The 27,885-nt window shown below is 45.5% G+C and overlaps 1 protein-coding gene across 1 annotated transcript in view; it reads right to left on the bottom strand.

The window, feature by feature from the left end:
- Positions 1-356: 356 nt before the first annotated feature.
- LOC119381699 (uncharacterized) overlaps positions 357-27,885 on the bottom strand; it is a 38,312-nt gene continuing 10,783 nt past the window's right edge. Inside the window, exon 2 of the mRNA XM_037649470.1 lies at positions 357-580. Coding sequence (XP_037505398.1) covers positions 357-580 — 224 coding nt within the window. The remainder of the gene's footprint in view (positions 581-27,885) is intronic.

Raw genomic sequence — 27,885 nt, 5'->3', positions numbered from 1 at the left:
ACATCTTACATTTGTCTGTCAAATAGAGATCAGGGTAACACAGACGAAAGATAACTGGGTTTGGGTAAATATGTGTCTGGAGCTGCCGCCACGCAAATGCCTGGTTTTTATTTAAGCTGTTGTGTGGTGGTGGGTGTTTGTGTCTGCCTAGCTTGTAGCGCTGCGTTATTTCATTGTAGCTTATTTGATTGTAGCGTCGAAGCAGCGTCGGCGTTCGCAACGGCTCGGTTCGTGAGCTCTCGAGCCACCGCGTATGCCGCCTCGTTGCCGGCCAGCGGGGTTTCTGTGTGTGCGGGGGTCCATATAACGAAAGTGTCACTTTTGTTTCTGATTTTCTGCTCGTTATTCGTTAGGATTCACAGCGCCTCTGGGGAGACCCGGCTGTTAGCACAGTTACGTATCGCCGCTTGCGAGTCGCTAATAACTATCTCTGCCTCTGTGGTGGCCACCGCGATGGCGATGGCCACCTCCTCGGCCGTCTCGGTGAGTGGTGTTTGTACCGTAACGCTCGTCTTGCAAATTTCTTCGCAGTTGACCACCGCGGCCACGTAGCCACACCTGCGCGCGTATCTGGCCACGTCTACGAATACCGGTTCCTTGCAAATTGCCGAATTTCCTCTGCATGTCCTGCGCCCTCTTATTTCTCCAATGCGCGCCTATTTATGAGTCAACAAAGCTCAGAAAACCACATCGTCACCCTGAACATCTCATCCCGCTCAAACAACGATAATAGATAACACCACGGCACAACGTCTTGATCGGCCCCTATAACGAAAACCATACAAGGAAAGGAAATGGCGACACAGTTAAAGACGCTAAAACTGAAAGCTTGCGATTACGTAACGCATGCTCAAAATTGAGCCATTATGACGACGAAAATTAATGTGCCTGGTTAGCTGCAAGGAAAGCTAACTCACAGGGGTGAATCTTCAAGGAAGGCTGGCTGACACACACAAGACCGTTCTTTTGAACCTAAAAAGATTCCACGACCTCTCTGGACACCTTGTTACGGTTGCGGTACAACAATGATGCGTCATTGAAAAGCGGTTCACAACCGCATTGCGGCAATGTATCGCCAAAGAGAATATGGTGATCCTTTCAGAGAGCTGAAATGATCTCTGAGCCTGATATCCAAACATCGGCCTGTCTCGTCGATAAACACATCACATCAGTCTTGTACCGGAACCGTAGCAAGATGTCCAGCAAGGTCATGGAAGCTCGTGGTGAGATGTTCTTGGGTGACGATGTGGTTTTCTGATCTTTGTTCAGTGATAATAAAGCGTGGATTCCGAGAATAAACTTATAAACGTTAGTTTGAAGGTCGTGCTCGTCTCGTGTCTCTGTTTCTTGCTTGTGTCTGTTTTTTGCGCTACCTGCTCAAATATGCAATCTTACAAACTCGCCCAGATTTCAGTTCTTGTCAGCGACGATGGTGGCGTCTGTGCGGTGAGGCACCAGATGGTAGCGGCAGCACAGGTGATAACCACTGCGTTTGCTTATTGCTGTCATGAACTGCGGCGAGGGAAATATATCGTTTGTTGGTGGAACATTAGGGAGCACTGCAATCACTGCGCGCAAGCAGGTATCTCACGTAGTATTTCTTTTGGATTTCTCGGGCTCCAAAAACACTGATATCTAACAAATAAAAAGTTAGAAACTCTCCACTCAGACGTTTCACAAACCGATGTACAGCTGTATAACTGGAATTTTAGCCCAGATTCATTGCTTGGAATTTGATTCATGAATCTTGGCCTAATTAACTTGATCCTTCTTTAAAGCTACAAATACATCGTAAGTTTGCCGCTGTAAGAGCGATGTCGAACTAAGCCGGACTTCTTTACGCAGGTGCGTGATCGTACCCTCTATTGCCATGGTATTCGGCAAGTACAGTAATACCCGGGAAAAAAGTAGCTGTCTAGCATACTCATTTCTTTCATGTTTAAGAACATTTGTTGGTGTTGTTTTAAGAACATTTGTTGGAGCAAGCGGCAGTTGTTTGCAGCTTTAGTTGTCTAACATATTTAATTTTTTTAACGGCGGTGCTGTTTACGCCAGACGTAATCTGTCCAACGCTAACAAGAATCCCCGCGCCGTGATGACGCTTCTGCGCATTGCCTTGCAACCTGTTGCGCAGCGGTGCGCTTGTTTCGCAAGCCCACACACTGCTGCGCCACTAGCCCCCCTGCCTGGACACTGCGCGCAACCACTCGGTCGCGCCAGACGGGACGTCACTGCCAACTGCGCATGCGCACCTTTGTACTGTATAAAGCCTGCGTGTAGCGGCGGTGCGCGGCGCCGGACGCAGACATGGGGAAACCGAAGAAGATTCGCACTGCCGATGAGGAAGCCGCATACCGGAAATTGTGGTGCGCTGCCAAGCGAGACTGCAAGAATCGACTCGCTTAAAGTAGTCCACGACATAGTACGGTCGAAACGGCGAGAGGCGACTGTGCTGGACTCGACTGGAACTTGGCATCATTTGGCATTACATCTCATAACTTTGCATCACTCTGTATGGTCAGGACCAGCTAGAAATCGATGATATCCGCTGTGCCTTCAGGCTTGCGCCGCTATAGTGCTAGCTACGCCCAGCATTTTTTAGACAATATAACAATGCGCTTTCTTTCAGAACCAATTTAACCCATACCTTTCCTGGAAAGGAGCTTTGTTGTCAAACAGCCACTTAGAGGGCTGTTTACTCCGAAGAGTGCGTCTGGTATCGCCTTTCTTTTGCTCCTGCCATGTCCACTTAGTGATCTAAATGTGAAACCCAAAGTTCGCACAAAATCGATTTCTCGGCACGCTGTCCTTTCTTCATCGCTGTCGGTAAATGGGAAGCATTCGGGCGTGACAATTTTCTGGAGCGTGGCATCACCCAGTGAGCACCGATCAGGGAACATCCGGGCACTCTGCACCGAGTATACGGCACTCTTGATGTATTTAAAAAATTGTGAGTAAGCAAAGGCCTAGCAAGAAAAGCTGTAGAAGTATACTTTTTTTTCTGAGAACTCACGAAGAGAGTGCACTAGGCAAGCGTAAACATTTCTACCAGACGAAAAGATTTATTTCTGGTAGTACTAGAAGAAATTGCAAACAAACATGTGACCAGTTTTTGAGAGGTAATATTGAAAACAATACTGCAGCGAGACCTACTGATAAGAATGTACGTCAGAAATAGAAAGTGCTCTTCTGCCCAAAAGTTCCTGTCATTATATTTTAAAACATATACCACAAGCTTATTGTGGAAGCTTACACTCAAATACTCGATCACATTCGCACATTGGAAAATGCAATGTGCTTACGGGTATGATTTTCCAGGGCACCACAGCTCGCCGTTCACACCTAAAGCGGCGTACGCTAAAATATACACTCACGTTTAACATCATCCTTTAAATACATAAGATGGGCGTTACAAAGGTGAAGCTAGGTTGTACTATTTTGCCAGTGTAAAAGCGCTCGTAAAAGAAGGCTCTCGATCTAGACCTTGACCTGACGGTTCCCGACCATTCAGGGAGGTAAGATAAGTGGAAGCATCGAGGAGGCGGAACAAGGACTTCGCCGGGAAATAAAACGAGCACATGTACGTAAGAGAACGCCTCTGTTTTGCACGCAACCAAAAAAAAAAAAGACAACTAAGAAAGTCCGGGGAGGGTAGTTGGAAAGTAAGAGAGAAAATACGAAAGGAAGAACAAGAAGCCAGCAGAAAATATCGAAGGTTTCAGAGACGAGTTAATATTCTCGCGTACCAGTTTACCCCGGACTGCCTGCCCGTAGATTGCGGTGCGCCGCCGGTAAGGACAGCGGAGGAAATCGAGCGCTTCCATCTCCATCCATCAAGGATGTAGTGTGTGACATTGGCTGGAACAGCCTAGAGCTTTCCAGCAAGGCTAAGATGAGCGGAAGAAGACACATCCGGCTGACAATGAGGCTTCAGCCAAGGTTCGCAGTCTCGCCCAATTTCTTCTTCGTTCGCTTGCTTTTCTTAAGTTCTATTTTTATTTTACTTTATTTTGGCTTTTATTTATAGCCGCACAACGCGCGAACATGAAGATTGCCATGAGGATCACATGTGTTTTCCCATGGCCGAGCGAGTCATCCTTTTGACGGAGAACGTGTCGCACTTTCTAAAGGAAGGAAGAAAGTTCCGTTGTACCGGTGCCTTCTTTCTTCCCCACCCATTTAAAGTGAGATAATGAGCTTGAGCTATACTAACCTTCGTAGCTATAGTCTATGTGTTTTTCTTTTTCTTGTTTTCGTCTACTAGCCGGAGTGCCCTGACTTTTAGGGCCAACGCTGCGAGACATTTTTGCACAAAGAAGCATGCATCTCTCTGTGCCCCTTTGTATAAAAATGTGTCCCAGCGCTGGCCCCAAAAAGCGCAGTTCACGGGGACTGCAACTTTTAGATCCAAAAGAAAACAATAAAACACGTAGTGATGTTAGAGACCCAGCATTGTGTAAACGTCTTTGAAGTGGTCATTGTTTAAAAGGCAACGATACTTTCACAACCTATGACATTGTTTCAACGAATAAGTTTGCTTATTCTAGCTGTGAGTGTCAGTTTACTTTATGAAAACAAACGTTAATAAATTTTACGAAGCAGAGGGTGGCTGTCTCCCGTAAAAGCGCAATACACTTACTTTCACTACTTAGGTATCTACTCATGCGCCTTCCTCAACTTTTTTTGTAGTTTTTATACTTGGCGAAGGGTATTTACTTACGTAGTGTCTGTCTCGCATTCTGTATGCTATCATGAAGGTTACACGACGCGACCGGAAAGTTTGCTTTAGTGCGAGAACCATGTTCCACTTAGAAAAAAAATATATTTTATCCGCGTTACACCATTTCAAGTTCGTATCCAGCTGGCTTCATGGTGTTACTGTTTCTGAACCATTGCAATGGTGCATTTGTGATGTATACAGTTTTTCAAATGCGAAAAATCCTTTCATACCTTTTCTTCCTGGCAGAATGTCGAACCCTCCATCCATCACTGAAAAAAAAAATCTCAAATTCTGTGACATGTGGTTGAGCGCCGTGATTACAAGTGCTGATTTAGTCCTCGTCGAAGTGGTCTACAGCAATGCATTCATTTTCCACTGATTTGAACGAGAACATCGAGCACTTGTGTGTGCAACAGCGTAGGCTTCAACGCTCTTCGATTTGTTATGTGAGCTAGTGGTTTGTCCCAGTTTAAAGCAGTCAGTCAGGAGCAATCGCTGAACATCTGCGCCTTTTTTTTTACTGTTTCTGTTAATCTCTTTGCGCCAACAGCACGTACATATATGCTCCCTTTCAGGCAGGAGGCGACACAACCCATTTCTCTCTCTGTGAAGGTGACTGAACTGTGTACAGTTTTATGAACGTTCGTCTTGGAGCGTTCCTTTGGGAACACGTTCCCAGAGGAACGTCTCTGTCAGTCTCTGTGACTGTTCGTGAGACTCAAAGAAGGTCACAGAGACTCAGAGAGAGTCACAGAGCGTCACAGTGACTTCAGTTTAATTTTATCTGAAGTTTTTTTCTTGCTTGCCATTTCCCCTTTAACACGAAATGTAGCCAGCCTTGTTCAACTTGTCTGCCTTTCCTTCTTTCTCTTCCTCTCTCTCTATGTCCTCAATCCCCCCCCCCCCCCCCCCACGTAGCATTAGAAGTTATAACTACATCATATGTTGCATCCATGTAAGCGTCATCCTGATTCCCATGTGCCTCCGTCAGGAACAGATAACACACTGAACCCTTATGCGCTCACAATACGCCCAAGTGCGCGCATATTCAGGGCACACCTACGTGAACGCATCCTACAGGCAAGCTTAAGCTTTCTTGTTTGCGAAGCGGCGTGGACGAGGCGTGGCATAGCCCAGGAAATCGTGACGTTGAAGCCTACTTTGAATTTCTTTACTTTTAACGAAGGCTTCATAGAGACATTATTAGTTTATTTCCTTCCGTTCCAAGACAGAATCGCGTCCGTCCGAACTGATCCTTAGACAAAAGCAAGGGCAGATGCCATTAAGCAACAAGAGTGTCCAACTATGTAGCTGTAGCCAATGCGTTTTCATGCATCGCAATGTTGAAGGACCGACTGACAAAAAAGAACAATGTTAGCTTAAGGCGGATTCCCTTTTCAGAAACAATTTCGCTCATCGCTTCTCTCGTAACTAAGGGTATCTCGTTTAGTTAGTTATCATTGAGACGCCATGCTTGAGGTTGTTTAACAACGCCATGCCCACGGTGACGCGAAGCAACAATCAGGCTAGTGCAGCAATCAGCAATAATAATTGTTGTGGCTTAACGTCCCAAAACCATGATATGATTATGAGGGACGCCGTAGTGGAGGGCTCCGGAAATTTGGACCATCCAGTGTTCTTGTTCACCTAAATCTAAGTACACTGGCCTCTAGCCTTCGCCTCCATCGAAATGCGGCCGCTGCGGCCGGGATTCCATCGCACGACCTTCGGGTCAGCAGTCGAGCATCATAACCACTACACCACCGTGGCGGCGGTGCAGCTATTAGTACCAAATCTGTTTAGGACTAATTCACCACTGAGACTTATTGTGATATGTAAAATAACGCAGAGAAAATTTTGTACCAAAATCATGCGAGTGTCGCTTGGTCTATACCGGAACGAAAACACTAACTTGCACTTTCAGTCGCTGAAGAATAGAATAGCCTGTAATGTTTGAAGTAGGCGCACATTCAAAGTTTCTTTGGAAACACACATAAAAACGACGTTTTAAAAGAAACCCGTGGTAAATTATGGCTCGAGTTCTGGAACGAAGTACATTGATCAAATAAGGCGTAAAATGGGTAGGGCAAGCAAAATTTGCCGTTGCGTTTGTTTTCTTTACTTTGCACTAGACTTTAACAAAATAACACATTCTTGATAATCAAAGTATATGTTAAAGTGACGACAACTACTAGTAATAGTTTTTGAAACTATATAAAAAGATACACACGCGAGCATAACACACGAAGTTCAGCTTAAAAGTTTAGTGAAAACTCAGATATTCGCTTTGAGAACAGCGTTCATCGACTAACAAATGATGACGGAAGCCGACCGAGCGCATGCGGGTATATACACATGAAATGGGGGAGGGAGAGCAGAGAGTGGGTTACAGGCTGTATTTGGCTGCGGTGCGGCTGCATCACGCGGGAGGAGAGGCTGCGCCGCGGCTGCAGCGCGGGGGAGGAGAGGAGAGAGGGCGACTGAACGCCTGCGTAAAGGAGGAGAGCGGGAGAGAGAGTAGGCGCATGCGCAGTGGAACGCGGATGCCACCACCGCCGCCGGACACAGCCCCGAGCAAAAGATGCTTCGCATCTAATAAATCGTAGCTTGGAAATAATTACGAAGGGTGTGTGCGAGCACGGATACAGCGTAACTGTTTAACGAACATGAGTGTGTGAGGAACAACACTTTTGCAACAAGCTGAACTGTCGTTTCTTCTCTTGATATAAAAATAAGCTGCAAATGGAGCCAGATGTGCCCCTCGAAAGCGGGCTGATGACGTAGTCTTAAAAAGAGGTTTCGGATAGGACATTGCTTCCTTCCTTGTAAGGGCCCCTAATTAAGACTTTGAAAAAATAAATAAAAAGAGCTCAGCGCGTTGGTGGCTTTATTCTTATTGTTTATGCCGCTACAATTATGTAATAGAACTGCAAATTGAAACTCACCGAAAAGAGCAACCCTTCTCACTGCAATCACTTTGGCTAACAAGGCAAAATAACTTTGACAAAAACACACGGTAACAATTTGTTTTGAAGGGGGCATTAAATTTGAGGCGAAGTTGACGTGCACCTCGTGGACGTGCACGGCATCCCCTCGTTTGATGTATGCTATCGGTATTAGTCCCACCCCGTGCTTTCTTCTTACCTTCAAAATACTTTCACACAGGGGCGTAGCCAGAAATTTTGGGGCGTTCAACCACTCTTCACGTGTGTTCGTGCTTTTGTTTGTATGTGCGCGTGTATCTATACGCATACAAAGTTTATCAATTTATTTCGGAGAATGGTCTGGTGAACCTCCCGAAGCCCTCCCATTCGCCAACGCCAACGCTTTCGCGTTAGAGACGCATATTTTCTGTTGTAGACATTGTGTTAACCAGCAGTCAACGCACTCAGGACAGATTTAAACTAATAACTACATGGAGTGCTCCGAGAAGAAAAGGAAAAAATGAGGGGGGGGGGGACATAACGAGATTTAGGGCTGCTATACTAAGTAGCATAGTCGAAGCTCTGAGGTGCGGCGAACGAAGTTTGTACTTTCACACTGCGCAAGCCGAGCTGCACAACCAATTTTCAGGGCTGGTTCCTTCCCGTGCGGATGATAGGATATCTGTTGGGGAGACGCCTTATTATAGTCACCTAAGAAAAGGTGCCCTGTCTGCCGTGCCCGTGCGATCGACTTCGAATCAGGCTGAAGTAGGTGATACCAATTTTAGTGGGGGGGGTGCTCGGAAGTCTGGCTGTCTGTCAGTAGTCTTCATAGTTTGGCAAAAAATGTGGAGCTCACTCAGACTCACTCATGAAATATATTTTGTCCTTAGAGCTCACTCGGACTCGGACTCACCAAAATTTTTCTCAACCGGACTCACTCGGACTCAGACTCACTGAAAATTTTCTCAGCCGGACTCACTCGGACTCAAACTCACCAAAACAATACTCACTCGGACTCAGACTCACGGCTCAGTTTGAGTCTGAGTGACTGTGAGTCGACTCGTGAGTCCGTTAGCGTATAATTGGCTTTATCGACCATGGTGTCAATGTTCTTTAACACCAATATCTTGCATACTTGGTGCTCTACTTGGCGCCTTTTTATCTCGTACCTTCTAATATGAGTTATCAGTGGTTGCAATCCAGTAAGGACATCTTACAGCGAAAGCTGTTATGAGATCATTTCAGCGTCCGTTTTCGGCGCCGTAGTTGTCTGCCGCCGCCGCCGGTGTCCGTAACCACTATCGCTCGAAATAAGAAAAAAAAAAACGAAATAAGAAAAAAGTTCCAGGATGGAACGATGTTCGAACCTGGGCCCTCTGCGTGGGAGCTCAGTATTCAACCTCTGAGCCATGCCGGTGCTTGAAACAGCTTTGCAAAAAGGTCCTATAAAGGCTTCATGTCGGGAAGGAACAACATTAACATATGCAAGATAGCGTGGTAGAAGAGTACAATAGGCACCAAGCGTCGCACAACGCGAATTCTGTAACCAGGCGTCACACAATGCGAATTGCGCAACAAGTAGGTTGCTGAATGCTTCCAACCCATTACAAAGGGCTCCGCATAATTCTTCATCGTCATCAGGCACAGCATCAACAAAGCGCATAATGCTTTACATGCGTTTAGCAGGTACCACGGCTCTCCGTAGAATGAAGAAAATTGGCATAGTGCCTGCTTCCCTACTTCTCAAATATTACAATGATTTATAGCGTAGTGGGTTCCTCGCAAGTGCACTTGTATTGGTTGCCAAGGAAGCCCATAAGCGCATGATCCATTTCCTCGAGGTCTCAGTAAACTTCCTCCCCCCCCCTCTCTCTCCCACGTCAACGTATGTTATGCAGCATGGCGGGAGAGAGAAATAGCAACCGCGCGTCACCCAATGCAAATCGCCCAACTGGTGGGCCGTTTAAAGCTTCCCACCCATTACAAAGGGCTGAGCCATAATTCTACATCGTCATCAGTCGTCGCGTCAACAAAGTGCACATAATGCCTTACAGACGTGTAGCTGGTGCCTCGCTTCTCCCCAGAATGACGAATAATGGCTTAGTAGGTGCTTCGCAACGTCACAAAAATTGTGACTTATGGCGTAATGGGTACCTTGCTAGTGTACTTGTAGTAGTAGCCCCAAGAGAGCTTACAACGGGCTCTAGAAACGCCGCTCTTCCAGCTTTCGCTGTGACTGTGCTGCGGTTTCAGCGCAGGCCTGGCGTTTTTTATTGAACGAGGTGCCTCACACGAGATATGTTTATCAAGAACTTCCTCTGAAAGAGCTTGCGGGGGTGGGGGGTCAATCTGCTCCCCCGCCCCCTTTCCGTAACTCATGCCCTTATCAATAAATATTGAGCTGGTGTGTGGACGCTACTGCTTTGAAGTATGTGTGAGTCGATGGGAGTATAAACGTGAGCCGACATAAGGCTGATAGTAATGCTGAAGTTGTGTAGATAGAACCATAGGTCGTCAAAAAAGTGTGGAGCTCACTCAGACTCACTCAAGAAGTATATTTTGCGCTTAGGGCTCGCTCGGACTCAGACTCACCAAAATGTTCCTCAACCGGACTCACTCGGACTCAGATTCACTAAAATTTTTCTCAACCGGACTCACTCGGACTCAAGCTCAACAAGATATAGCTCATCCGGACTCACTCAGACTCAGACTCATGGCTCCATCTGAGTCTGAGTGAGTTGACTCATGAGTGAGTTAGCCTGCCTATCGTAGTCTTACATTTCCTTAATTTTGTTTTACAGTAGCTCCAATCGAGCTTGCTTTCATCTGTAAAAATATTACATTGAACACGGCTTTATATTTTGTTAACATATTTCTCACACGCCTATATTTTCGTACTTGTAGTAAACTCGTTCGGAAGTTAATTGAATATTGGAGATGTAGGCCACATGCTTAAATTGTGTAAAATGAATGCAAATCTTGCATAATTTGATATTATTCTTGCTCTTTTGCATAGAACATATCCCCAGACATTAAATGTTTAAACAAATAACATCATTGAATAATAAGAATACTTTGGTATAAGTCTTAAACTAATCTTTCTTGCATGGTTATTCAAATGTCTGAAAATTTAGCAAATGCTACGCGAACGTAATTTTAGCGCAAATGAGCGCTGCGACAGAATGTGTACGCGATGCATACCAATGACGATGCTAAAATTTTGCCGGCGTTACGATGTTCATGAAAATTTACTGTAGAACGCTCATGTAACGGCATGAGAGAAATTTGTTGAGAACGATCCAAAGCTACACGAATGTACAATAAAAAAAATATATTAGATTAGAACATGCTTCTGCTTCCTCTCTTGCATTTAGGATGACTACCGTGATGCCTGAGACACAGTTTCATCCCATTAAGCGTCGTTAAAAGTGTTAGTATACGTGATGCGTTCGAGCGCCGTTGAAAACGGTGCGAAGAAATTACACTAAACGCATTGAAAATGTCATACTTCACGCTTTACTGATAGTACGTTTAAACTTTTTATTGCGATAGCAAATATAAGGACACTCTCGACGAGTTTTTGCCGTCGCCGTCATGTTCCGTATAAAGTCGAAATCGATAGCATTGTCCCGCGCATCGTATGTTCTACCCGCGAGTATAGAAGCGCACGAGCGCTCCTGACGAACAAGGCTGAAGTAGAATTGAAACGAGCCGGCCACCTCCGTCGCACGCAGGGCGTATTCGATAAAACTAGCCCACGTGCGAAACCCGTCGTCGATTGCTTGTCAAGCAGACAGGAGGCGCCTCGCTCGTATTTCGTAAGCAACATGAATGGACTCCAGGCAAGGCGTTGGGGTGGGGTTGTAGGAAATTCTGACACTCGAGCAGCAACTGCAAACTTTTATCATAAGGGCACGGTCGCGAGCGCTATCTCGGGAGACATCAGCAAACGGCTCGTATGCTGTGCTCTGGCCGCTTCGTGTTGAGACGACAGACTGCACGAAAACCGCTTCTCTCCCTGGAGCGGCCGTATTCCCTTACACCAGCATTTTGTAGAGTTACGCGAGATCGGATACTAAAGTGGTAGCTGCTAGCCTTACTTCGTATAACATTCCAATTTGTTGCTTTCATGTTCATTGCTTCGCCATGGCGGCGAAACTGTGATTTTATTTAGTAGTAGACATATTAAGTGGACGAAGTAACACTAAGAAATTTGCGACTTTGCTGTTTAGAAGGAAAAAAAGGAAACTAATTGAAAGCATAGGAAAGAAAATGACAACCAAAGGAGGTTCCGAAACAAAATATCCTTTTGCCAAGTCATTCAGCTCAGCCCCGAGTTTCGCCTTCACCTGAAGACAAAGATCCTCTGCACATTTTCACGGTTGAAGATTGCGGAGGCAGTAATGTCTTTTTCAGAAAAAAAAAAGAACGATAACTTTCGAGAATGAAACAAATGAAGAAAACAAGTTATAAATTTCATCGCCACTGCACTGGAAGGGGGCGTGTTGTGAGGTGGAACTTACAACGACTCCCGAACGCAGTGAAAACCGCCGAACCAGAGTTCGCTGTGCCTTTTGGCTGGAACATTGCGCATTGGCTTTCGAGTACTGATTGCAGACCGAGAGTATCTCGGCGCTGGAATTGTTTTCACTGCTATAGAACGAAGTGAGCATAAACTTCATAAACTTAGATAGCTTATTTTCACTCGCAGCTCTTGCCTATCGTACTTTGGGCAGCTTCAAAGCAATAAGGCTTCAGTTCGAAGGAAAGCATTAAAAAGCAGCCGTCCAGAAGTAGCCAGTTGATACAACCGAAAAAAAAAAAAGTGTAGATAAACTGGGCCCGACGAAATAGAGATTGTGGGTGAGCTGTCAAGGGACTTGCTTTAGAGTCGGTCGTAGAGGGGCATTGTGCCTCTCTCTGTTTACTTTTTGCTTTTTGCACTTCCTTACCTGCCACGAAGCGAAAGTGTTTTTTTCTTTTTTGCTTTTAATTTGGCATACCTTGTTTTGATACAGTATGACGCTGTGAGCTCGCATAAAAAGCGAATAATAAAAGGGGACCGTAGGTGGCAAGGAGAGCGAGCCGACATCACGCACCCGTCACCATTTATAGCTCATCGTTGTATCGCACCGAACGCACGCAAACAAGAAAAAAAAGCAGTAACGCGGAGCAGTAAAAAGGGAGTAGGGTAGGATAGCAGGATTGTTACATGGTGGCACCAGAACTTTTTTTCTTAACAATGCTGGGACTCTGATAAGCTAAAATGGCAACCGGCCGTTACAACGGCTGAAGTTCGGTAGTTCCCAGCTTTATAATAAAAAAAATTGGGGGCCGCTTAAGATTCGCCTTTAAGAGTTCAACGCGATAGCGACATCCTGCCCCTAGTGCGCACTTCGAACACTACGAGTGTTTAACAGAATGCATGCACTAAGGTGTGTGCCTTGCGTAATGGATAGCATGCTTTAAACCAGGAGCAATTATGCGCGAGAAATTTTGCTGCTAGGGTAGTGTACTGCATAGAGGTAAGATGGAAATAACGACTGGATTGGAATAGCCAGAATTAAGTTAGGGAAACCATCAAGTGCTGTCGAGGATATTTTACACAAGTGTAGTTTTAGGACGCCACAATTGCTAATCCCACATTTTCCGGATGTGATTTTCGAGAGACCTCTCAATGTTTATTTTGTGACTGCATTCAAATGTGGTTTTAAGCGTTTATAGTTATACAACTGAACTGCGTTGTTCGTTCGTGGTATGTATAAATGGGCACAGCTGAGAAGAAAGTGCGTGCTGTAGGGCTTTCTGGCGCAAATATAATTTTTATCAGCCTTGAGACTGAGTTGTCAAGGACGAGTCTGTATTCCGTTTACTCGTGTATATTATACTCAATTGCGTATTTCCCCTTCAATGAATATGTCAGCGTAAAAAGTAGTGCAATAAAGGAAGAAATGAAAAAAGCAATGCAATAATACCGAGACTTCTAATACAACGAGATATCGATAGGTGTTTAAACAAGCAAAATAATACAAAAGTATATATAAAGAAGCGCATATAACGCACAGGGCTTGAAGGCGGTACAAAATGCTCGAAGAGTTGTGACTAAAAACAGAGAATTCCGGTTTTAGTCACACAGAAGTAGGAACACAAGTTTTGTCCCTAAAACAGAAAAAAATGAAATAAAGAGTTCTATTCTTTCGTTCTCTTTGCTTCTAAGCGACACACACAATGTATTGATAAGCACACAGGTGTCGTGCCTTGAGTTGTATAGCGTAAAGAAGCCTCGGACACGTGGGCTCTTGGGACCGCGAATGCCGAACGGTCCTAGCGACGTGTTCATCTTCGTCAGCAGAGTGCGCGATGGATAATCGAATTTAGGTGTTCTCCGATCGTTCAACGGAACACCGCCTTATCTGGCCCCTGCCGCTACCGTGTTTTATCGATTTGTCGGCTCTGTGCGGGACGCGGAATCACTAAAAAAACATGCCAACTGCAAGACAAATCCGTGGGAATGTTGATGGAGCTCTGCACGAGCTTTACTGTATGTGCAAAGATGGAACCATGAATACTGCATAGCATCAGCAATGACCACATTCCGAAGTGCCTTAGACGTGTTTTAGACGTATTTTTGACGAGAACTTGACGGGTCTATTTTGCGCCAACTTGTGGAAATGTAACCGTGCTTGAGAAAGTAAAACAGTCAGTCCACAATTAATGAAAGTTTATTGCCGGGCTTAAATCCGATATTTGTTTTGCTAGACATATTAGAAAGTCCGAACTAGTCAACTAGGTGCAACATTGTTGATTAAATTCACCAAAAAATGTTTCAACGTTTCGAGAAACGCTCGTACTCTAGATTATAGTTGCACAACTTTCTACGCGCGAATATTTTAAGGAAACACTACCTGAATCCATGCGCAACATTTCTGCCTTTGCCCGGTTGCTGCCTGCTGTCGGGGGTTCAGGAACACTGTCAGGCGGGCTTTCGAATTTTTTCTCATGCCCTTTTTCATTAAATCTTTTTCAGTGCTCACGAAGTCGACAAAAAATTAGGAAAATACAGTTTTATTTAAAATTACTCCTGCTCTCAGATAGATCGATGTTTTTTTTTTCTTCACGATAATCTCTTGAAAATGATCTTGGCCGCCATATCACACTCATGACCCATGGTGGGATAATATAGATTTTTCTTCTTTTTCTAGCTCATGTCGATCTGTACCCTGAAAATATGGTGTGTAGTCCCGCTTATTTCTTCGGCGCAATCGCGATTGCGTCAGTGTGAAAGCGCAGATTCACTGAAATTTTAAACTCATGGGAAAGTAAGTAGCAAACGTGAGTTTTTGTGGCACATCATCTCGCACTAGCGCACCTCTCGGAACGACCTTTGCTTCATCGGCACAACGTCCAACTCAGCTCATCAACTCTCATCACCCGATTTGCACGCATCATTTCCTCCAGCATTAAATGATCCGGTCGACATAAGCGTGGCGCGAACAATTATAGGTGGTAAAATCGTCGCCCTCGGTTCTGTAAAGTCATTTTCATCTGTTCTTTGCCTCATACAAAAAAAAAAGGAAAAGTGAGGCGCTATTACGCCGAGTTTGCTCATGTATAACACGCACCCGCCAGTAGGCGCAGCCTTGCAAAATTTAATGCCGGAGTCTGCATAGGTCTGCCGGGTACAATATATGATCGACCGCGATATATGGTTCAACCTCGTACATGCGGAACTGCAAGCAACTGCTTATTCGCAAAAGACAGATTTTTCCAATGACACTGCGGTACCTATAGCTCAACTATGACTTAGCCTGGAGTGTCACAGAAAAAAAAAGCTTTATGCAATACCCGTGGGAGATACCACTGAAAAACAGGAGTATGAATGATAAATGATAAGTCTGTGTACAGCGCCTAAATATATTTCAAACATAGCAAATGCTACAAAACGGGGGCGCGACAAAGTGTAATAAAAAAACAGAGTTTAAACGCTCGTCTTACCTGTTCAGATTGTTGAAGGGACAGTGATAAAACTGGAAAAAAATGAGTTATTATATATAGAGGTGGAAGAGGATGCAATAAACGTTTATGGAAAACAATTAATAGAGTGATAGTCGATTCCTTCGTGTTTCTTCCGATCAGAGCCAGGAAAAAAAGAGAGAAAAGGGGGACGAGGAGGTGCTCTTTGTGGTGTGCCATTTATCCAAGTTCTTTACGAACGTGGCTGCTGCCCGCTGGGCACAACACACCAGCTGTTGCGGGTCAAAGCTGGACAGCATAACCTCTCTCTTGTATATGTCTAACCTGGGAAAGGGGGGGTAGGGAGAGTGGGAAAGGGATGTAACATGCCGAAGTATCTGACGGAGCGAAGACGTAAAGAAAGGCCTGTGAGTTAGCAAGGTGGTTATGACCACCACCACCGTAGCCATGCGCAGTTCTGGTTGGCTACATTGCTAGCTGCATATTCCGTGCAACACTACATTTCGTCGCTGTAGAAGCGTTGAACGACTTATTTGCTGGTGAATGCGGTAAACATCAGTGGGTCATGCGACCGCCGCGACTCTCAATGACGGCCAAGCCAATTTTTTGCAAGTACCTCTTCCATAAATGGAATGAACTTTGATAGAACGGGAATATACTAGCACGGAACGTATTCCTCCTCGATAAGCTTGCTTGCGACACCGAAGCCCCAGGCGAGAAACGGTCGGCCGGCAATCTGCAATTAGGGACGCGTAGAAAACTCCCCCAGGCGGTTCTGATTTAATAATCCTTGCCGAACATAGCCCATCTGTCGACTTCGGACCGTGCGCCTGATTCGGCTCAGCTACAGGAAAGGCGAAGCACTTCCGCAGCTGTTTGTACCACCGTAATTGGCTTAGCACGCACCGTAGCGCAACCCATTACGTCGTGCCAAAAGGTATATACTACAGAGATAAAGACTAGCAATTCATTGCTTCTTTTTTAGGGGACACGTCTTGGACATAAAAAAACTAGGCGGTTGTGTATGTCGACGTCGCATTGACACATGGCGGGTGATGCACTCCCTGCGCTGGCCTACTTTATACTACTATGAACATTATACACCCTATAAAAGACACAAGAAATGGCGCTTGAACCTTTTTATTCTTTTCTCTCCTTGTTTTGTACGGTAGTGCGCTGTTCTGCACAAAACGTAGTCTGTGTCGCTGCTAGTCTATGCATTAAAACGAATGGGCACTCACTGACTAAAGTAAGCATAAGTTCGTAGGCGTATTTCTGGAAACAAGCTTAGCTTCATACCACAAACTAAGTAGTTGAAAAGAAAGTGTCTAAAACAACAACCATTCTTAAAATATTAACACACGAGTGGAAGCTTGGGAGTGTCATTTTAGTTCATGGGGGCGTATAACACAGCGCGCGAACACAGGAAAAAAGAGGCCAGTGTAAAAAAAAAAAAAGAAATAAAAGAGCGCTATCATGTGACAGCCAAGTTTCATGTTTCGCTCTTTTTCTACTCTGTCCCTTTTTTCCCTATGTTCACGCGATGTGTAATACGCCATCGTTATCACATTGTTCATGGGGAAAAGATACTAAATGTCTTATGTCCCTTTTCAGCAGTCTTGTGAAAAACGGTTTAGATTACGGATGCGTCGTATGCTACGAGCGCAAAAAAATGTTCTAAAGATGCTCGACCCGGTTTATAATCTTGGTATTCGGCATGCCACAGGAGACTTCCACACGAGCCCTGCAGAAAGTCTTTACGTTGAGTAACACCAGTGGCCACTCCACGAGAGCTGTAACTGCCGATTACGTAAATGTGATGTGCTCGCTAAAAACAGCTGTTACTGGGCCGAGTGTTACTTCAGTGATACCTGAGACACTAATTTTATTTCAAAGCGGCCGCGTAACAAGCACACTGCGTACCGCATCCTCCAATTTATTGCAGCGAAGTCACAACGACGTGGAGACAAAATGCACAAGAGAATTCGTGTGTGTCGAACTCTGCGTGTTGTCTCACGTGCCTGCTAGGATTCGTTTCATTCATTTGCGTTTTGTCCTCTGCAGTGTGCGGAGTCCGGAGTCTCGCGTTTGCGGAAGACAAGTCCAGTGACTACCAGACGGTGCCTTTCATCGTGGGCGGTAACGTGACGTCACACCGGAGCTGGCCGTGGATGGTATGCGCAAGGAAGTGGCCGGATACGGCGGCGCAACCTTTTCGCTGAAATACCACGCCCGCTTCGCGCTGCATCATGAGCTTGCGTTACTTCACACTTGCTTCTTTTGCTTTTCGCTTTTTTTTTCTCCTGACGCTTCAAAAGAAAATCTTGCGTCAGTCTCGTACACGCACTAGAGATTGCTTGTTTAAATGAACATCAATGCAGAGACATAATTAATGATGCATCGTCTCAGAATATTTTTGACCACCGCTCGTCAATACAGAAGCCCTTATTTCAAAGAGTTATCGCGATGGCTGAACAACTTGACATGCCCTTGGCACAAGTCCAAGAAGGTGAAATGAATGCAGCACACAAAATAGAATGCGACACCTCATTTGACAAGATTGACAAACGCTGTAACCTTTAGAGAGCATTTTTGTCCCTGGTTGAAAAGTATATTATTGCGAGGAATTCTAAACTGATGCCTCGAAATCTAAAGATTGTGTCTGTTTTGTTGCCTTAGAGCCCTATTTTTCAGTGACAAAAAGAATCGATTAGCATGCGAGCATTTTCACAGCAGAGGCACACGAAATAATCATGGCGGTGGACCTGGTTAGAATAGAACAGAGTTTTTAAAAATGTATAATGCTCGCAGACACTTTCAGTGTTGTACGAGTACTGCAAAAAAGAAAGCCACTCGATAATTCCGTTATTACTACCCTTGTTAAAAAAAATAAGCGCAGCGCAATGGCATCCAGACATTACCGTATGCTGGGTTCCCGGACTTTGTGGAATACCGGGAAATGAGAACGCTTATGAGGAGGCAGGGAAGGCTGCATATAAACCGGAAATTTCACATAAAGAGAATTACTGTAACCGTGACGTAAAAGGGAATGCGCGCTACCCCCTTCGCCCGCTTTGGCAAACTGTCTGGAATAGAGAAGCTGGAAACAAATTACACATTATACAACCAAGGCTGAGGTCAGCATATTTTCTGAGTCGTGAAAGACACAGTGAAGTCATCGTGTCTCGACTGCGAGTAGGAAACACGTATTACAGGCCTTGTCGTCTTTTGACTGGTGGAGAGCCACCAGTGTGTCTGAGGTGCGGAGAGGCTTTTACTGTACTGCATGCAATTATGTGGCACAGGTACCGAAGGGCAGCGAGGGGAACACTTTTCGGAAGCTTTGCGCCATAACATACACTTGCGCGCTGATTTATTCGCTTCAGATGACGCTATATTTGCGTAAAAAGGACTGTTAGAATTTCTTAATGATATTGATTTTTAAAGTACGTATTTCTTCAACCTAACCTGCAGCCCACTCTTCCGCGTTGAGGCATAGGTTGGCAGAAATTGTGCTGTAGTCGTAGCAGCCTTTAACTCTGGCCAGGCGAGGGCAAATACACGAGGCTGCCTGAATGGTCCGTCCACACTTAATTCGTGTATTTTATTATTGCGATAGCAATTATATGGACAGTCTCGGCTGGATTTTGCCGTCGCCGTCGCCGCCGTCATGCACCGTATATGTATAAGTATGTATATATATATATAAAAGGCCCCCAAAGAATAATTCAGAAAAATGTTTCCGAAGCGCGGAATCGATCCAGGGACCTCTTGCTCCGCAGCGAGTGGTGCTATCCACTACGCCACGAAACGCAGATCCTCCTCGTAGCTAACGGCGAGCGTTATATACACACCCTTTACCACTGGACGGACTCAGAGACGGCAGGCGATAATAAGCGTTTCTTCATTACCAGCGAGATGGCGCTAGGAGCGCGAAGGGCGCATTTAAAAGTCGTCGGTGAGCTCGCTCACTTCTTCTTATATTTGCGCAGGGAGAACCTTGCCCTTCCGCTGTCTGCTCGCGCAATTTTCTCGTGATGAGGGGAAGAGGAATGTTTCAAGCTTTCACCGTGATGTCCGCGCTCATGTTACGGATCGTACGGAAGTCACTCGAGCTCAAGGGACGCCGCTAAACGAACAAACAGAAGATGAGCGCGAACTATCAAGTGTCACAGCTCGACACTTGAAGCACGCTAGTTTCCTTCGCTGCTTCGGCCGCCTTTGCAACAGGAGCGCTGTTCAAACTGAGAGTATCCATTGGCGAGCCTCACTTGGTATATTTCACATCAGTCATTACTCTAGATCCTAATCTGCCCCGTAACCACAGATGCCCTATACACCTTTTCTACATTTATTGACCCATAAAATAAAATCTCTCCAATGCTATTCACCGCGTGTTTACAGGAGGTTTTCAGGGCCCTAGATTGGGAAGAATTAGGGATAAGAGTTAATGGAGAGTATCTCAGTAACCTGCGATTCGCTGATGACATTGCATTGATGAGTAACGCGGGAGACGAATTACAGCTCATGATTACTGAACTGGATACGGAAAGTAGAAGAGTAGGTCTGAAAATTAATATGCATAAAACTAAAGTAATGTGGAACAATCTTGGCAGAGAACAGAGCTTTGCGATAGGTGGCGAGACGCTGGAAGTTGTAAAGGAGTACGTCTACTTAGGACAGGTAGTAACCGCGGAGCCGAACCATGAGAGTGAAATAACTAGGAGAATAAGGATGGGATGGGGCTCATTCGGCAAGCACTATCAAATCATGAATGGTAGTCTACCATTATCTCTCAAGAGGAAGGTATATAACAGCTGCATCTTACCGGTACTTACCTACGGAGCAGAAACCTGGAGACTTACAAAGAGGGTTCAACTTAAATTGAGGACGACGCAGCGAGCGATGGAAAGGAAAATGATAGGTGTAACCTTAAGAGACAGGAAGAGAGCAGAGTGGGTCAGGGAACAAACGGGGGTTAAGGATATCATAGTTGAAATTAAGAAGAAGAAATGGATATGGGCCGGCCACGTAGCACGTCGGCAGGATAACCGGTGGTCATTAAGGGTAACTGACTGGATTCCAAGAGATGGCAAACGCGTGAGGGGGAGACAAAAAATTAGGTGGGTAGATGAGATTAAGAAGTTTGCAGGTATAACGTGGCAGCAGAAAGCACAGGACCGAGTTGATTGGCGGAACATGGGAGAGGCCTTTGCCCTGCAGTGGGCGTAGACAGGCTGATGATGAAAATAAAATCTTCGTTTTTATATACTTTTTAGCCCTGATCAAGGATAAATGGAAACCTCATGTCACTTTCTGACCTAGATTCCGCAGTACCATTAAACATTATGAGTCATCAAAGTGCAGCATGTGGGCACCATTAGCTTCCAAGCGTCATTTGCCACGCACCACTAAACTGGGATATGAGTAAAATTGTTAATTTTGCAATAGGGGTATTAAAAGAAAGTAGAGAGCGAAATATGCAAAACGAATACGACAATTTTGCTACCACTGAGAACCAGTGTTATCGAGATGTTGGTAGGAAAATATGAGAGGAACGCGCACTAATGATCTCACTTGCGAAAATGCCTAAAAGTGGCATTCCTAAACGACCTTCTGGTGACGTTTACTACAGTTTCTCATACGCTTTTAAAGTAACAGTTCTATAAAACCTGCTGAACACATTTACTGCTGTTATTATTTGTTGCGTTTTTCGATGATTATACAGTACAGGCATGCTCCAGCATTCTTGCGTTCTTCCAATGCTTTCAGAAAATGTGCATTTTCTTTCGCGTTCGATACGAGGGTACTTAAAAAATTGAGAAAGAAAAACGCGAGAATCAATACATAGAACAGGTCGTTACAATGTAGAATTCGGTGTGGCTCAAGAACAAGAAAACAGACATGCCCCTGCACGTAAAAAAAAAAGAAAGCTTCGTAGCCTTCGTGATGCGCTTCAAGAGGAGGCCCGGCCATTACGTGCTTCCTGTTCTAGACGAAAGACGGGCACCTAACGACCTGGATATAATATGCGCTACACGTAGGAGCCCCACCGCATACTCAGGGGGGAAAGGTAAGGAGACTGAAAGCTCGATGCACTCAGGACGCGTGACTTATGATGGCCTCATTATTAGTTTCATTTCACGCAGGGCGAAATGTTGAAGCTGCTGCAGCAGACAACGCAGACATTCTTTTTCCTATCTATTCTCGAGTTCCGTTTTTCCAGCTTTTGCTTTCCCTATCGCTACCAGTTAATGTCTTTTTCGCCGTCCACAACTTCAAATAATCTCAAGTATCGGAGACAGATTTTGTTAACTTGAGGGAGAGAGGGCTTTTATGGCGCCTTTGGACTATCTCTTTTTCTTGTCACTTCTTTCAGGCGGTCTTGATACGACTGGTTTACGAAGAGGGCGCGCGAAATAGGGCCATACAATGAGCAAAGACAAATTTGCCTTTTTATCCTGGGAGAGAGAGAGAGAGATACGAAGAGGAAAGGCAGGGAGGTTAACCAAGCTTTGACTCGGTTGGCTACCCTGCACTTTGGGTGGGGGAAGGGGAAATAATAGAAAAGAAAGGGTAAAGAAGAAGAGTAAGAAAGGGATGGATGAACAGTTTGAAACTACACAACACGAACTCGCGCTGTTAGTTCACAGGCGCTCGTGAAGTCCGGTGGTCCACAAGAAGCACAAGAGGGCTTTCGTGGCCTTGCGCGTATGCGAGACCGTAGGCCAAGGTCCCAAGATCTTTTCTGTCAGCGGTCTTGAGTCCAGGTGACGGAGCTTGACTTCCATACTACGTCGTTGAGCTTGGTATGATGGGCAGTGGCGTATAATGTGTTCAAGCGTCTCCTCGCAGGCGCAAATGTTGCATGCCGCACTGCTGGCCATTCCAATGAGACACGAATACGCATACGTAAATGCCACGCCCAACCACATGCGGCACAGTAAAGTTGCATCGCGTATTGAGAGCCCTGATGGCAAACGAAGTTGCAAATTTGGGTCAATCGAATACAGGCGCGCGTTGGAAAAACCCGGCGTATTCCATTGCAGAAGAGTGATACGGCGTGCAAGTGATTGTAGTCGCCACGCGGCGTCTGTTCTCAAGAGTGGGAAAGAGTACATAAAGTAAAGACGTGAGAGCAGGAAAATTTCTTACAACAAAAACAGAGCGGCAAACGTTTTCTTTATTAGACAGAGATGAGGGCACGATCGAGAAAAACTATGAAGTTCATTTCGCACGTTGTTTACAGTAAGTAGTTAAGCAATCAGATAAAGCGAATAGTAATGTTCTTGGTTGCTGCTTTGCGAAGCCCACTCGACGAAAACGAAGTACCGAGACCGGCAACGCGTAACATTACTTCTGTTTTCTGGGTTCTCCTGGTCACCTAGGCACTAAAGGTTTCACAGCAGAGCTGTTATGGTCGAGGTTTGCCATGTGTCGTAGACAGAAAATCATCATCATTATGAACACGCACACGATCAATGACCGCCCAAGCATTCTGCACAGATGGCTAACAATAAGAGAAGCAGAAACGTGCCCATCAGGGGTGCTGTGACCCAGCTTTGCGCGACTTATTGCAAGCTGCGCAAATTTTTTAACACGAAAGTGTTTGATGACGGGGTCCAACAACGCATTTCCGTCACGGAAATACGTCAGCAAAATGCACACAATCAGATGGCAAAGAAAAAAAGTACGGTTTATCCCTCCGTGACAGGAATCGGTATAACACGAAAGTGAAATGTATACTCACAGAAGTAGTTGAGTGTTTATTGTACTCTCGCTGCACCAAAGCATCCACTTCCGTGACATTCGATCGTCGACGTCATTGGTTTTCTGCGGCGTTATTGCAGCCGTTTTATTAGTCGCTGCCAGTGCACTCGAAGCAGTAGCAGGCGGAAAAACACAGCTGGTACATTTGGATGCGGCCCTACGCTGGCGAGGAGGCGTCACACGTTGACGTGAAAGGCGAATCACCATAGGCGTGCGCAAGGGGAGGGGGGGCAAGGGGGCCGCCCCCCATGGTCAACTAAAAGGGGGGGGGGTGAAGTCTGTCCCATACTTTGACATAGTAGGGAGAGGGGCACTGCGATGAATCTTCGTTCCCCCCCCCCTCCTGATGAGGAATTCTGCGTACGCCTATGCGCATTACGTAATTGTGTTGTCATCGATTGGAATCATTGTGCACGCCGCATTTCACCGACTATGGAGTTTTCTAGAAAGCTGCCGGAGCCCCGTTGCCGGAGCGAGTTGCCGCAGCCGATCTCGGAGGCGACGATTCATTCACCATGACACTAATGAGCGCCGACTGCGAGCGTTTTGGTAGTCTCAGCGCGGTGGAGGCTTTCGCCGCAATATTGTAGAAAACTCTATCGTCGGTGAAATGCGGCGTCCACGGTCATTCGATTCGGTGACGACGCAGTTGCGCGATTCGCCTTCCGCGTCAGCGTGTGACGCCTCCTCGCCAGCGTAGGGCCGATTTAGTGCTGGGCAGTGTAGAAAATACATGCATCTTAGATACTGACTTAGATACTCTTTGCGTATCTCGCATCTGTATCCGCGGAAGACTTGTATCAGTATCTGTATTTCCGATGCATTCAAGAATGTATTGTGTATCTTAAGATACAAGGTACTGCGATCGCAACACCACCATGCAAAGCAATAAACGCTGACTGAACTCTACTTCTCAGTCTGATACTGTTGCCACTAAGCCACCAGAATTGAACTAGAGACTGTGACATTGTTTTATATTTCCGCCATAGTTTTCAAGCGAGGGCAGGCGATGAGCTCCGAGCGTCCCTATTGATGGAGCAGAGTCACGTAGTAGCGCTCGCGTCGTCTCGACAGGCAAGCGCGCGAGACGACGCGCGCGAACATCTAGGCCCAGCCGACCTTTCGTTTTCTCGTTCTTTTTTTCTTCTTAGTTGTGTCAGTGCCATGGCACTTGGCTGTTAGTCACTGTCGTGTGCAGCGCACTCCAATGCGTGTGGCGTCTTTCGCACAAATTCTGATGCCTCTGTAGTGTCGTTATCAAAGTTTCTCATGCGTTGTGCCTCGTTACTAAGTCTGAAGAATGCAAGAATGGGGTTGCTTGGCATCTCGTGGATTTCACACATCGGCGACTTGAAGAACCTCGTGGATGTAAGTTTGACTTACATGCAATTAGATTGACTTATATGCAAATAAGATTCTAACATCTACAGAACCACCAGTACCTATGCTGCATCTAACAGAACAAACATTCAGCTAACAGAAGCTATCTAGGTGTACCTCTCTTTTTATTTTATTAAATGAGTTATTAAAATCATAATTTGATTGTTAGCACAAGCTCCTTCTGAGCAGTCCTTCTTTTCCATGCCATACATTGCCTGTGTATCTGTATTGTTTTTCCCGTCTGCTTACTGCAATATGTCTTTAACGTGCTGCCAAGGTAAGCTCTCAGCTTTATTCTTACTTTTAACTGTCTGCGTCATTTCTGCTACTGTTTGCGTACATACATTCCACTTGAGTTTACTGTTATGTCCAGGCAATGTTGAGGAAACGTCTCTCACATCTCTCCTCCTCGTCCTCACTTCCACTTCCAACTGCTTTCTATACTATACTAAGCAAAGGTAAACATTCGGCAGATATCTGCCTGGTTGAGGTAACAGAAACCACGGCACAAACATGAAAAGGTAACGAGAAGGTAGCGTAGTTGGGGCAACAGAAATATCGGCACATACGTGAAGAACGCATATATAACGCTTAGCATCTCGGGCCTTCTCACCCCTGAAGAAGCCGGTCAGCTTTCGAAACGTCAGGTATTTTAAGACAAGGTTGGAGTTTTCTCTTTTTTGATTAAGTTTTTATGCAGTGCTATAAATGGCTATAGTATGCTTTACCTTCTCCTCATTTCCCTCCTCCTCCTCACGTCTCGTAACTTAGTCCGACAATGACATCACATGGCGAAGTCATTATGCGACGTCATCGAGACATCACAGATCACCAAATTTTGAGACTTCAATGTGACGTCATCATGACGTTGCGATGGTGTCCTGGCATGACGTTCCATGGATACGTCACCACACGACCTCGTTGCATGGTCAAAGGTGGGCGAATCACGGAGGCAATTCAAAACCATGGCAGGTGCAGAAAGCCTTCAATGCCTCCACTATCGGAGGCTGTGCAACATTACCTTAGGTGCAAAATGCTTTCGGGTGGAGGAGGGCTGTGAAGCATCGATTCAATTGACTGAGAGGAAAAAGATGAAGAAGAGGGCTTTCGACTTCGAGTCATCTGAGACGAATGCCTAAGGGAACCTGCGAATTTTTTCTTCCAGTAATCCTTGAAGTTGTTTCGACACTATCTTTCGTTCATATTTTGCCATCTTCATTTTTTTTTAATTTAGTCTGGCGAGAAAGTTTGTTCGGATGGCAAGGGGAGCGGAGTAGGTCGCACGTGTTCTTAATTGACTCAAGAACATTATGGCCGAACGCGGTCTAGAGTTGGGCGCCCAGCCAGATTTTGACTTTCGTTGCCAACAGCCGCTTATGAGAAACACAAAAAGCAGCATATCGCCGTCTTATTTTTCTTACTTTTCTCGGTAGCGCTCTCCCACTAGTTGTGTTCAGCGCTTTGAGCAATTAGGCGCTCTAATCATGAGCAGCGAGAACTACGTTAGTCTCTCTTTACTTTTTCTTTTCCTCTTGTTGGGCCCTTCCATCCAGATGCGGGCGGCTTCTTCGCGGAACGGCGTAAAAACGCTGGCCTTCCAGTGTCCTTCGTTCGCCGATGTCTTGACGCATCGCGTTCTTCTTTTTGTATATGATTCGGGAGGAGATGGGGTGGCAGGGTATCGGAATGGAACGAATACCGAAATCGAAAAACGAAAAAAACACCGGAACGAAAACGTAACCGAAACTTTATCTATTATTTCGTTCCGGAGTGAAACCGAAATTATTTCAATCGTTTTTCGGTTGACGAGAAAACTTCGCAATCCGGAACAACTGAGTTCATGCAATGTGAGCATATCTCAGGGTGCAGTATTAGCGCGTACCTCAGGCAGGAATTTCGAAGCCAAGATAGGTTGAAATTGTGCGAAAAACGAAAACAGTGGCAACCGGAGATGTTTACATAAACGCGAGTGAACTTTTGCGCGCCTGTCACGCAGGCCAAAGTGGAGAGGGCATCGTAGGCGCAGAAGTTTGCTACAGCGAAAGCTGTTATGAGATCACAACAGCTGAATTTGGTGCCATAGTTGTCCACCGCCGCCGGTGTCCGTGACCGCTATCGCGTGAAATAAGAAAAAAAAAATAAATGAGGAACAAATTTCTAGGATCGGATAGGATTTTAATCCACGCCCTCCGCGTGACAGCCGGGTCTTCCACCACAGTGCCACGCTGGTGCTTGTAACTCCTTCGCAAAAATACTCCTTACAGGCGTCGGGCAAGGAATCGTGTTAACATATGTAATATAGCGTGGCAGAAGAGTAAAATAACAACCAGTCATCACTCAATGCTAATAGCGCAAAGAGTGTGTTGTTTATTGCTTCCCACCAGTGTTGTGGAGTTGCCACTCCTGAATTGAAATCATTCCACATTTTCGCGACCCCGGAATGTAATGGGGACAAAGCTTGGAGGAATGTAATGGGAATGGCATTAAGAGCCTTTTGCATAGAATGGCATGTGAATGGAATGATGTCTTTTTCCGAAAACGGAGCACGTTTTCGTCTACGTGCTGTTTTTCAAACATCAAACATTAGTAAGTCTGAGCCTCGAATTTAACAATAAAGCAGTATTTTTAAAATGAATTGGCTGATCACAAGCACGGCACATTTATAAGCAACGCGCCTACTACAAACCGAGGCATAAGTTAGTGTACAAACAAATGCATTATCCCAGCAGATACTGAAGGGAGAAACAAATTACCCCTGCGCGTTGCTTCCCATTGGTACCCCCACACGAAAATGCCGCATACTCTATGCACAGCCTGATCTTTATCTCACGAGCAGTTTAATACCTGACACACGTAAATAACCTTTGCAACAAGAAAGACATCGCATACCTGCGCACAGGCGAAGACAGAAAGTTCTCCTAACCCATCCGTGCTTGCGAGGCGCGCTTGACAAGCGTGAGTGCTGACAGGCAGTGCGGCCCAGTGTTCCATATTCGATGCAAAGGCACAAGATGCTTGAGTGGTGCACTGTTCTAACTAATACCAGCAGATCTAGAGGGTTTTGTTCGCCATTAACCAAATCTTAGTTTTCTCCATATTCACGACCGCTCCAGG

Source organism: Rhipicephalus sanguineus, chromosome 2 (genome assembly GCF_013339695.2).
Source record: "Rhipicephalus sanguineus isolate Rsan-2018 chromosome 2, BIME_Rsan_1.4, whole genome shotgun sequence".
NCBI lineage: Eukaryota > Metazoa > Arthropoda > Arachnida > Ixodida > Ixodidae > Rhipicephalus > Rhipicephalus sanguineus.
The sequence above is the reverse complement of the archived record's forward strand: the minus strand, read 5'-3'. Positions and strand labels throughout refer to the sequence as shown.